Genomic DNA, 12,706 nt, shown 5'->3' on the forward strand with positions numbered 1-12,706 from the left:
TGGTTCCTGTAACAAATGCATTATACTCTTATTTAAAGAGCTGTTAGAAAGATCTTTCTGGTACCTAACAAAATATTACATTAGGTAAAGACTTAGAAAAGTCATTTGAAGTTCTCTTATGAATTTTCAAAGCTCAGTTTTCAGAGAACAAAAGCAATACCTTGAAGTATATCTTAAAAAGAAAGAATTTTGCAGCAGGTTTGTTTATTGCTAGTAACTTTCTCAGGAACGAAAAGTGCTGAGGTGAGGAGATTCTTCATAATTTTACATGAAAGTGCTGACAGAAGTCACTTTACTCATAAGAAAAGCAAGAGGTAGGAGATGATTGGTCTTATTTAGAATTAATCTTTCTGCATCTTGGATGAAGTCCTTGATTTCTGCATTACATATTGGCAAAGAATGGCAACGAAATACTTGTGACTGATGGTGCTCCCCTGTTCCAATGTTATGCCATGTAATTGAACAGAGGGCAAAGAAATCAGACAAATGCTTTTTCAACTCAAACACAAGGACCAGAAAATGGGCCATGGTGTTAAGCAGAGGAGCTCACTAATAGAGACCTCTTCTTACCTTTAAGCAGGATGTACATCCCAAATCAGTAGATCCAACAGGAGGGGGCCTGTCACTGCTGAATGTCCTGAAATCCGACTAAGTAATCAGGGTTGACCCTTCTTCCCAGTTCTAGGAGTCAAAGACTTGCAAATGAAACTGATCTTGGAATCCTAGATACTGAATACAAACACTTTTTGTGTTGGTCAGTGAGACAGTAAGCTTAAAGTTTAGTGATCTGGTTGTTTATCACTAAGTTAAACCCTCTTAACTCTTGCTAAAACGATGAAGAGAAAAAAAAATTGAAATAAGACAGGTATTTGGGATATGCACTGCTGTATAAAGGCAGACTACAGAAAATGCATTACTCACTGTTATCGAATTATGGCATTGCAAAAGCTGAAGACTGGAGATCTGTTGGAAGCAGTGTTCCCTTTAAGCTGCATAGTTGCATTGCTATGCAGCTCAAAGTCCTGTGAAACCAATCTCCGCACAGCTCAGAGTTTGTGGAAGTCTGGCAATGATGTAAAATGTCATCACCATACATCCGGCACAGCAGCCAAAGGGATCCACACACTAGCATTAACTTCTTAGAGCAGCACTTCTCAAACTGGGAAACACAACTCACTGGATGGATCACAACTCAAGGCCAAATGGGTCATGACTTGGACCCTCCTACTTGTCCTTGCTTCAGTCCTGCTCTAAACTGGAACCTAACGGACCAACCAGAGGCCACTTCCAGAGTGTGACCCACCTCTGGATGTTGTCCCTACATTTTACCCAAGGCAGCATCTGGAGACCTTAGAACACCTCTAGATGTGATCTCTAGGTAACTCGCATTTAGTGAACACAATTTCTGGTTGCGTTCAGAGGCATCCCCAAGGTCTGTGGTGTGTCACAGCAGCAGAGCCAGATGTAGAGGTAGGTCACTGGCCAGGTAACTTTGAGAACCACCGTCTTAGTGAAATTACTGGTTGACAGATCAAGGAACAAGATTTTAAAAAGGGTATTGTGGCTAGACCCACCAGAAATAGTAATTTCCTCAAGGTTATAACATTTAGTGACATTTTAAAAGACAACTGAAATACTGTTTTGTGCAAAAGCTAACAATCAAGCTAATCTGAGTCATAATCATACAGGTCATTGTGTAATACCACATAGTTTAAGACTGTATACAGCAAAGCAACATTTGCAAACAATTATATATGCTGTGCGCAAAATTTTAAAAACACATATATTTAAGACCACAAATTTCTTTGCAGCAGACCACCCATCTGTTGCCCTAGTATTTTTGTCACCAATCCTCATCAGTTCTGAAAGTGAGCAATTGAGCTTAAGAGGAAGGACTTACGGATCATCCATGAAATCGTAGATTTCTCTCATGGCTACACCTCCTACATTCACAAAAAAGACAAGTCGCAGCAGGACCAAATAGTGTTCTGGAGGCATCCACAGGACAAACTTCAAGTAAAAAGTGTTCAACTCTGCCAATAAAAACTGACAGGAATATATCACTGAATCACTTAATGTCAGGAGATTTCCAATTATACAAATTCAAAATACACTATAAATTCCAAGAGTATAGGAATTTGAGTATACTTGTATATCTTCATCTAAAGTTAAGCAATGGTTCTGTTCAGCTGTTTTGCCTTCATTTTCATTTGAATGTACACCTCCCCCATCTTTTAGGTTGTAATCTTCTCATACAAATGTTAGGGTAACTAAACTGATTCCCTATAAAGCCCACCACCTAGGACAAAACTGTTCATTTCTCCCTCCCCCCCCCCAACTCCAGGTATTATGTTTCAAATAAATCTGTTCTTCCAAAACTGATTTCAAGTAGGCTGCTCCTTAAAAGTATTCCTGAAAAATGAGCAGAGGCACTTGTACTCCAGGTGGCAGTTTGGTACACCTTCTACAATGTCAACTCAAATTTTGTAATTATAGAAAGGAAGTATTCACTATCTGTAAATTAAATTCATAACAATTTCAGATTCAAAAATAAAAAAGAAATATATCTAGTCCTTTTAGAGACAGTGAGATACGGCAACAGATAATCCTCAGTTTAAACCTGCTTGGCTATTTAGATTGGCTGAATTCCAATATAGTATGAAATATTTTCTGCAAATGTTAAGAACTCACACTATGGTTAGAGCTTTCAGACATACAACAGGCAAACAATGGTTTAGAATTGTTGCTCTGCTATAGCTTCCTACCTACTCAGGATTTCACTTCAAAGTTCAGTCCTATCTCCATGGTGCAGTGAACTGTGGTTCATCAATCATTTATGAATGCTCAGACAGATTACCAAATATACTGTACTCATGTACAAGTCAAAAATTTATGCCTTAAAATTGAACATGAAAACCTGGGTTGGCTTATACATGGATCAATGCTGTAAGGCTTCCTCGATTCTAAGAACAGCTGCTTGGTGAGGTGGAGGGGACCAGGCTTAGAAACAGGATGCCCAGGAAAAAAAGGGAAAAAAAAAAAGCTGTATTACCTTGTTCTAAAGCAGCAAACAGATCTATTCTCCAAACAGGAAGGGAGATGAAGGAGCTTGTAGTCATTGTTGTAGTCATTGTGAGAGCTGCTGCTATGGAATCACTGTGCTCCTCACAAAGCCTACAACTCCCATAACCTCCTTCACCTTTCCTCCTATTTGGAAAATAACTGCTTCAGAATAATTACTGGTAAGATGTTTTGCAAGATCTGGCCTTGGGTAAAATCAGCAAAAATATCTAATTCGAAGACTTTCATACACCCCCCGTTTTACCCTTGGCCTATAAATGGGTCATAGCAAATGCCATGATTTTTGGCTTAAAGTTTGGACTTATCCATGAGATTAAATTATAACTGAGTACATACAGTAGACAGTGCAAACTGTAGTCTGCAAACCAACATGAAATCATGGTTTCTGATGCTGAGTTGTCTGCCCCAACAAACCACACTTTGTAGATGAACTGGTCTAGATGTTAAACCATAGTTTTGCATTATGTCTGAACCCAGTTACTGTCTCAGCATTACTACTTGTGTACAACAATATAGCCCACAGAAACTGCTAACAGATCCAACTTGCAACAATTTTATTCATGTGATTATATCAAGAACTTAGTCAAGCTGACGTATGACTTACAGATATAAGCTCAACTGGCCCCTTTCTTTTCATTTCCACCTCTGTGGATTGGCTCACTTCTGAGATAATGGCAGAAGTGCTACCAGATAGTCAATCCATTTGCTATGTCTTAGATTCTGGAAGGCTGCTTTGTGATTTAGGAAAGTGTCAGGATTTAAGAACTCTCATTTAAATACTAAATAAGCAACAATTTTGGAACAGTTAGGTCCATCAGTGACAAGAAAGAAGAAGTTCCTTACTACAAAAATAATACCACAGACTGCTAGCCATCTGCGAAGACTGGAGGCTGGCTTCCATTCAAATTTAACCCAGCTGTATGGTGTGAACTGGAAGGCAATTCTCTTCATTTTACCTCTAGAGAAAGAAAAACCATAAAGATTTCATTTCAGCAATCTCACGATATGAACTGTGTAGCTCAATGGTTCCCAAACTTTATGCTGCCACAACCCACCTTGTCATCTGCAGTAGGTCATGACCCAATGTTCAATGTTATGCTACAAAGCACTTTTGGGATCTTCTGGAGGCCACTTACGGGTTGTCCCAGACATGCAACCCACTCCATTGGCCTCTGCAGGCTCCAGAATGCCTCATGGAAGCATCCAGAAGTGAATTGAAGTTGCTTCCAGATGCTTTCACAAGGCATTCTGGAGTCCACAAAGGTCAATGGAGTAGGTAACGGGCCTGGCATGACCCAGAAGCAGCCCCCAAAGGCTCCCGAAAGTGCTTTGCAGTATAACATTGTGCATCAATCCACATCGCGATCACAGTTTGGGAAACAATGATGTAGCATATTTTAAATTTGGGCTTTTATTTCACATTTATTCAAATTACCAAATGCTGCGCCATATATGTGAAGAGAACTCTGGCTCACAACATTTGGAAATGAATTTCGTTTATTTTGGTCAGATACTCAGCTTTCAGCTAGGCCAGAAAGGTTTAAATTGAAAGGACTGCAGCATGAGCTGATAAAGCATCAAACATAGCTGCAAATTCTTGCAGGCATTTATTTCCACACTCTCATCTTACTAGTTGTAATATTAGACTAGTACAGAACACTGAGAAATGTAGCTCATATTTCAGGGTCAGAAACATCATCAAGAATGATACAAGGATTTGTTTTGAACTGAACATGATGGCTCCTGGCAGTCCCCATGACAAAAACTGAGGAGTCAGCTGTAACTGGGTACTGATGTATAATACTGGATCACTACATCACACGTCTACATTGTTAAAAGAATCATGCAGTTAATGCTAATTAACAGAAATTGGATGATGTATCAGAATGACAGCAGCTGTTTTCTTTGTGGAGAAAATGTTTTAATGAAATGGTCACTTTACACTATTGATATTAAAAATTAGTAAATCAAGCCTCTGTTAAATATTTTACAATATTCAATATTTATTGAAGTGGATACCCAATATTTGCCTTTGAGGGGAAAGAACTTATTTGCCTTTGAGGGGTGGCTGAACAACTTTTAAAAACTTGTTTTGAAAGTGTTTCACTTACTATTCATTTGCCAAACTGTATCAAAATAAATTGAATATACAGGTGGAGCCTGTTTATCCGCGGAATTTCCACCTGCAGATCTGGCTTAATGCGGGTCCCCTGGACCTGCGTGAAGCCAGACTTGGCCCCACCAGAGCCCACTGGAGGCGACCAGAAGCTCTTCTGAAGGTCATGGAGGTTGGGCAAAAACCAGAAATGCCTTTCTAGGACATATGGAGACCTTTCGAAGATCCACGGAGGCGGCACACAGTCTCCACGGACCTCAGAACAGCTCCGGACATGACCAGCGGAAGGCTCTGGTTCCGTTCAGAGTTCAGGGGACCCCAAAATCTTGATTTCACGTGGAACTCAGTACCCACAAGAGTTCCAGGAACCCTCACAGATAACAAATGTCCACCGCATTAAAGATTTGAAGCTTAATTTCAGATATGCTAATATATCCTAAAATTTACATTTTCTACTTCAGTTATGAATTACAATTTAACACACGGGTGTTCAACAGGTGGCTCACGGTGATAATGCCAACACCATTTAATTTTAAGACTTGGGCCTGCACCAAGCAAAATATCCTAGATGAAGCAAGTCCCATGAGAACAGGTTTTAAGAGATTGCTTTGGTCAAGACTCAACCTTCAGTGGGCCCCTTCAGACTCCACTAATCTACCTGCTCTTCTTGGTCACACCACTCCCACTGTTCTCTACCTTATCTTACCTTGTTTCTGCCTTCTCTCCCTTTGCCTGTCAAAACTGAGTGCACACTGTTGCTATGCCACTCTCTGCTCCACCTCTTTCTAGTAGGAAGGAAAGAAGGGGCAGACCACCGTAGTAGCTGACCAGGGGTCACAGGGTAAGAAAGGAAGAGGAACTGTGGCTGTTCACTCACCCACCCCTCTCACCCGCTGGGCTCTTGAAGGTGGGTCCCATGTTGCAAGCTGGGGTTTGAGGTGGGTCCCAGCTCGTGACAAGCTGAAGCCTACTGATTTAACATACTTGTATGTGGGAATGTTCCAAAGTCCTTGCCATTTGTATGTTTTCAGGGAAAGCCACCCCAAAGTCTTCATTCCACAGTAAATGCCAAGTCCATTGCATAAGAGTACATCCATAATCCACTGGAAAAAAAAATTGTTGAAACCACCATCATAATCCTTATAGAACAGCAATTTCATGGATTCACATACATCATACATGCTTTCACAATTAATAGTTCCAGAGTAGTCTGTGCAATTCTGAGATGCGCTTATGATAGCAAAACAGGATCAGATTCTGGTTAGATAATTTGGCTTATTTAACTGTAGTGGTTGTTTGAAACCAGTTCCCCAACTTTGGACAAAACACAAGATTACAGCTTCTAACAAACTGCTACAACAAGTTTTCAATCTCCTCTCCTTGAGTGCAAAGTGGGAGAATGCAGAAACTCAAGGCTCGTAACAAATTATGATTTGTTAAATCTAAGCCAGTTCATGGCATTATTAGCTCACATTCAGTATTAAGACTGTTACATCCAGTGCTTTTTTTGTAAAAGAAAAGGTGCAGGAACTCACAACTTGTTAATCTTTTATTTATTTATTTATTTATTAATTGACCATTTTTTATTGGAGAAATAAAATATTTTTTATGTGCTTCCCCCCTAAAGATGAACTTACTTCTGAGTAGACATGCATAGGATTGGGCTGTCAATCTCCACATCCCCTTCCCCCTAGCTACTTTTTCTACACATGCAGAAAAATACTGTACAGGTGCACTTGTAGCGGGTAGTATGTAGGGTGGTACTACTTCGAGGAGAGGAAGCAGTGAATGGATTCCGAAAAATGGCTTACATGAGTTCCATGTAGTAAAATTACTTTAAGCAACTGTGGGAGTAAGAACAAAAAAGGAATTCTTACACGAGAGGAGTCCTTAGGTGCACATAGAAACAGCTACGTTTGCAAACAAGCAATTAAATATGGTTTAATCCAGGTATCAGAATACTCTGTGTCTTTGGGAAGGCACTTGGCCTGCAATTGTATGTTCTCTGCTGCCTGAGCAGCTGCTGTGCATTGCTGGAAAGGAGCTGCAAACGCTGGCTGGTGGAGGGCATGCTTGTGGGGGAAGGATGAGGAGGATCTCTGGCAAGGCTGGACAGCACGTTGTACACACACAGAATCCCTTTTCACCTGACCTTAGCATGTGAAAATGGGTGCAGATATATATCTCTGCCAAGATTAAGAGCCCAATCCTAGGTATGTCTACTCTGAAGTAAGTCTTGTTCTAGTCAATGGAGCTTACTCCCAGGAAAGTGCCTAGGATTGCAGCCCAAGAGCCCAATCCTATGCATGTCTACTCAGAAGTCCACTTTAGTGAATGGGGCTTACTGTGGATAGGATGGCAGCCTCAGGGCCCAATCCTGTGCCTGTCTACTCAGCAGTCCCATTAGAGTCAATGGGGCTTCCTCCCAGGAAGGTGTGGAGAGGACTGCAGCCTCAGAGCCAAAGCTTATGGCTGTCTCCTCAGAAGTCAGTCCCACTAGAGGCAGTTGGGCTTCCTCCCAGGAAAGTGTGGACAGGACTGCAGCCTCAGAGTCCTTCCTCTGCCTGTCTCCTCAGAAGTCAGTCCCAGTAGAAAAATGGTTGGCAACCTTCAGTCTCGAAAGACTATGGTATAAGCCTACAGCACCCGGTATTCCCATGCAGTCTCCCATCCAAGTACTAACCAGGCTTGACCCTGCTTAGCTTCTGAGATCAGACGAGATGGGGCATGTGCAGGGTAACAGTTGAGGCAGTGGGATTTCCTCCCAGGAAGGTGTGGAGAGGACTACAGCCTCAGAGCCCCTCCTCTGCCTGTCTCCTCAGAAGTCAGTCCCAGTAGAGGCAGTGGGGCTTCCTCCCAGGAAAGTGTGGAGAGGACTGCAGCCTCAGAGCCCTTCCTCTGCCTGTCTACTCAGGCTGCAATGCTATGACACTTTCCCAGGAGTAAGCCCCATTGAAAACAATGGAACTTACTTCTGAGTAGACATGCAAAGGCTTGGGCTCTCAGGCTGCAAGGCTATGCACCCTTTCCCAGGAGCAAGCCCCATTGAGCACAATGAGACTTACTTCTGAGTAGACACGCCTAGGCTCGTGCTGCAGATTGGCATGGGGGCTGCACCAGCCAGCTTCCTTCCCCTCCTCCTCTGCTAAGCCAGTACCTGGGCGTTCTGTGGGTGCCGCAGCCCGTCTCCCTGGCTGGCTAGCTATCCGTCGTTGTCCTCCTCCTCTGTGTCAGCGCGTGTCTCCCTCCACCGGCTGGGAAGCAGAGCACCGGGGGAGGGGAGGCGGGCTGGGCTCAGGTGAGAGCTTGGGGATGGGGGCAGGAGGGGGTCGTTGTGCGGTCAGGCAGGGGCCAGCCCCCCCCACCCTGCACCCCCCAGCACCCCCCCACGAATGCCTCTGTTTTGCTCCCTCCCCCTCCTGGAATGCCTCCAAAGGGGAGGGACCCCTGCAAAAAGGTGCCAGAACTCCGTCCCCCCGCGTTCCATTAGCAAAAAAGCCCTGGTTACATCACACCCAGTTTTCCAATACCTCCCTTTGCTATGCTACACTGCAAAACATGTTACTGTGTCAGTTAAGGAGCTGTTGATAAAATTCCCATTTTTTAAACATGGCACATAGTATAGGAATAACTATGCATCTTGTGAAGTGTCCATTAACGAAACAAGTTCACTTCATGCATGCCACCCTTAAACAGTTGTATAAGTACAAACAGATTGCTTTACCTGTAAGAGTAATTATTTGAGTGGTCATCTGGGCAGACACATAGCAGAACAGTGCATGAACAGATCTAATCTCAGAAATGTGAAAGCTTTTTGAGTATTCTACTCCTGGTTCAGTGGTGAAAAAACCCCATGAACTTCAAGAGCATAAGAATGTCCAACCCCTTGGTTCCTTTGAGGTTGATCACCCAAGTTCAAAATACAGCATTTAAAGAAACATCCAACATAGCGATTTTCAACCTTTTTAATCTCAGCCTACAGACAAGGCGCTAAAATCATCAAGGTACACCATCTGTTTTTTGACAACTGAAAAGGCACACCATGCTGCTAGCGAAGGGCTCACATCTCCTAATAGCCCTACTAATAAATGACCCTTCTCCAAACTCCCAAGGCATACCTGTGGACCATCCACGGCACAGTGGTTGAAAATCACTGATATAACAATTGGAGCCAGACCTGCGGATGGGATGGTGGGAGGGGTCATATACCTGGACAGATGACCACTCAAAAAACTAAAGCTACAGAAAAGCAACCAGTAAACTTCTTCCGTGGTCTGTGTGCAGTCACATATAGTAGAGACTAGGTAGCTTGTTCCTTAACTAAAAGTGGGTATAGGTTAAAGTGCCATGCCCTTCAGCAGAGGAGATTTGTGACACTTCTAAAGGCAATCCTGCTTGCCATACAATGAAGCAGAGCTAGCTAACTTACAAACTACAAAATATATGTGTGGGCATGCATACGTATAAAAACATACTACTAAAGATAAGAAATAAAGATGAAAATGTGCATTTTGTTCTTCTGAGGGAAAATAAAAGGAAGCTTTCTGATGGTGCTACATCAACTGCATGATTGGATATTCTTCCCAACCTCAAGATACATGGTGTGCAAGGGGTTTCACCCACTTGAGTGCAGGGGCAGAAAACTTAACAAGCTAGAACAGGGCTGTACAAACTTTTTGGCAGGAGGGTCACATCATCTCTCCCACACTGTAGTGGGGGCCGGGAATAAAATCTGAATAAATTTACATAAATAAATATATTAGAGATGGAACTTATATGAATGAATGAATGGTCTTGCAATAGCTCAAGGCCTATACACAAGACCTTGCACAAAACAAGGCAGGTGTTTCCTTCGCTGCTGCTACTGCATCACAGATGTCAAACAGCAAGCAGCTCTTGTCACACAGCTCACGAGAGGTTGAACAGCCACCCTCACACTGAGAGCAGTTGCGTCGGGACAGCATGGGCTCCAGCAAATCTCTGGAGGACCAGAGGCTCACTGGAGACTGGGGACTCCCCGCGGGCCGGACTGGGAGTCCCTGAGGGCCACAAGTGGCCCCCGGGCCAGGGTTTGGGCACCCCTCCTCTAGATGTTTCTGAGGTCAACTCTGCACATGTACAGAACTCCACTACATGCAACAGCACAGATACTATGAAGAGGAAACAAAATTTCAAACCTGTTTGATGGCAAGTGAACTTCACACAAAGGATACAACACTTCAGAACTACATGGTCTTTAGTGTAAGGGAGGACGTTATTTCCTCAAAGCCATTAAGATTTAACTAGTAACAAAAGCCTATTAACTAACTTGTCAACTCAAGAATTTTAAGTCATTATATTGGTCCTGAAGATTTTTTTTAAGACTGTAGTACTCACATGGTCCCACCAACATTCACTGAAGTTAGGAAGCTGATGTTCTAGACTGTACTCCAGAAATTCAAACATTACACTGATGATCATGCACATCCACCAGTCACGAATCATAAGTGTCTAAGTTTTAAAGCAAACAAAACCAGTTAGTACTATAGATCAGACTACCTGAAATCTTGACTATGCAATCCTGAAAGTTTATTTAAATATTTACATTATATACCACAAAAATTCCAGAATATTCTCACTGAAGCGGAACTTGATAGTTAAGTAGCAGAGATTTGCAACCATGCTGAGTTATATTACACTGTTACTACACTCTATTTCCATTCTCCTCTGAAGATGAGTAGTTCTTGATCCGTTGAACATAAAACCTCATGACTACACGGCAAGCCTCAGTAGTCCAAACTGTTAAAACCTACTTTAAGGTAGGAACACAGCACAATTCTTTATGTTCTTAGTCCCCTTCAAAAACTTAGGCTGTATTTTAAGAACTATATTTTGATCTGAAAGTGCCATGTTCCTCTGCATATATTATATTCACCTTGTATCAAAAACAGCAGAAGAGAAAAACTAACCACTCACATACATCTGTAAGTCATAGAGTAGATGAAGCTCTAGATACCATACTACTTACTAGACACTACTTATCTGAAATAAGTTGCCATTAATGCAGCCGTTCCCAAACGCCTCAGGAGTTTGGGAGCAGAAAGGCCATGATGCAATGAAGGGGGGGTTGAAACTTACCAATTGCCACACCAGACTCCAGGGAGTGTGGGAAGCCCCATGAAGCCCTCCGCAGGACTCCCCAAGTCCTGGAAAGCAGAAAAATCACAATCGCAACCCACTTCCAGTTTCATGATTGCAAACCAGAAGTGGGTCACGATCATGATTTTTCTACTTTCCAAGGCTTAAGGAGCCCTGTGGAAAGCTGCATGGGGCTCCCCATACCTCCCGGAGCCCAACACAGGGATTGGTAAGTTTAAATCCCCACTTCCACTCCCATCAGCTGTGTGACCCTGGGGATCACATCACTGCCTTCCTCTCTCCCCCACCCCTTAAGGGGCCAGAGGCAGGGCTTCTCAGGCTGGGGCATTGCGACACTCCAGTTTGAAAACTTCAGCTTTAATGAAAGGGCAACCAGTTAACCGCTCTGTTGCTTTAACCAGTACTTTAATTAAGTACTGACTAGCACACTTAAGGGAAAACCTTGATGGCTACATAGTACAGAAGTTACTGAATTGTATTGGTATACTAAAGTATCTGTTGCAACACTATCAGATGAAGCAGCAACAAGAGAACACAAAGCAAAGTTGCTGAGCAAGCATTTTCCCAAAGTTGTAATAAAGATCTTAAACTATAACTTCTGAAGTCAAATTATTGACTGATAAAATTCCATGCCCATAACACTCAGAATTTTAGAAACAGAAGATGATTTGCAACTGCCTATAAGTGTACTCGATGAAGCTTTCTGAGAAACTACTGCAAGCTTCCTTATAGCAATATGAAACAAACATACTTCAAATTCATTTCCAGGCTTGGTAAAATAATCTAGTGTGCTAGATTCCCCCCCCCCCCCAAAATGGGTCTTAAGAATGTGGTACAGACACTTCTCAAGCTAAAGTGTCAGATTACTTTCTGGAACAAGCATAGGAAGGAATTTGACTTTCTAAGTAGAGTGCTGGATGCTGAAATGTTTATTGTGTGACTGATCACATATATGCTTTATCTGTTTATTAAAATATAAACACAAGAGGACATGAAAGTATTGCACTTTCCCAAGCCAAATGTCCAATTGACTTGGGCATGCCAATTTTCTTCTCTTCTTACCCTCCACCCCTGATATTAACTGAGCATGCTCAGTGGCCCTCAATTGGCAGTGGGGACACCTGCTGGTGCCTACCCTCCAATATTTCAAGATTTGGGCCCCTGAGTCTGTTCACATCAGTGTTTTGGTTCTCTTTTTAAAAATCTACAGATTCATCAACTTGGGCATACCTAGGGAGTTCCCCTTACATAGAAGACATCTACTAATCCATGTGTGGGGGGCACCATTTTGCATTCAACCTGAGGTGACTAAGTGTAACTGCACAACTTTCAGAATGAACTTGCATGTGTATGACTTACAGACAAATGAGT

The 12,706-nt window shown here is 42.5% G+C and overlaps 1 protein-coding gene across 2 annotated transcripts in view; it reads right to left on the reverse strand.

The window, feature by feature from the left end:
- Positions 1-12,706, reverse strand: part of PTDSS2 (phosphatidylserine synthase 2) — a 66,287-nt gene that overhangs the window by 11,670 nt on the left and 41,911 nt on the right. The window contains exons 7-11 of one of the 2 annotated variants that reach the window (XM_066631520.1): positions 10,574-10,687; positions 7,009-7,041; positions 6,182-6,300; positions 3,925-4,039; positions 1,901-2,046 (exon numbers count right to left, since the gene is read on the reverse strand). In XM_066631520.1, coding sequence (XP_066487617.1) covers positions 1,901-2,046; positions 3,925-4,039; positions 6,182-6,300; positions 7,009-7,041; positions 10,574-10,687 — 527 coding nt within the window. The remainder of the gene's footprint in view (positions 1-1,900; positions 2,047-3,924; positions 4,040-6,181; positions 6,301-7,008; positions 7,042-10,573; positions 10,688-12,706) is intronic. The other variant, XM_066631521.1, reaches the window with a different exon arrangement.

Source organism: Tiliqua scincoides, chromosome 1 (assembly GCF_035046505.1).
Source record: "Tiliqua scincoides isolate rTilSci1 chromosome 1, rTilSci1.hap2, whole genome shotgun sequence".
NCBI classification, from domain to species: domain Eukaryota; kingdom Metazoa; phylum Chordata; class Lepidosauria; order Squamata; family Scincidae; genus Tiliqua; species Tiliqua scincoides.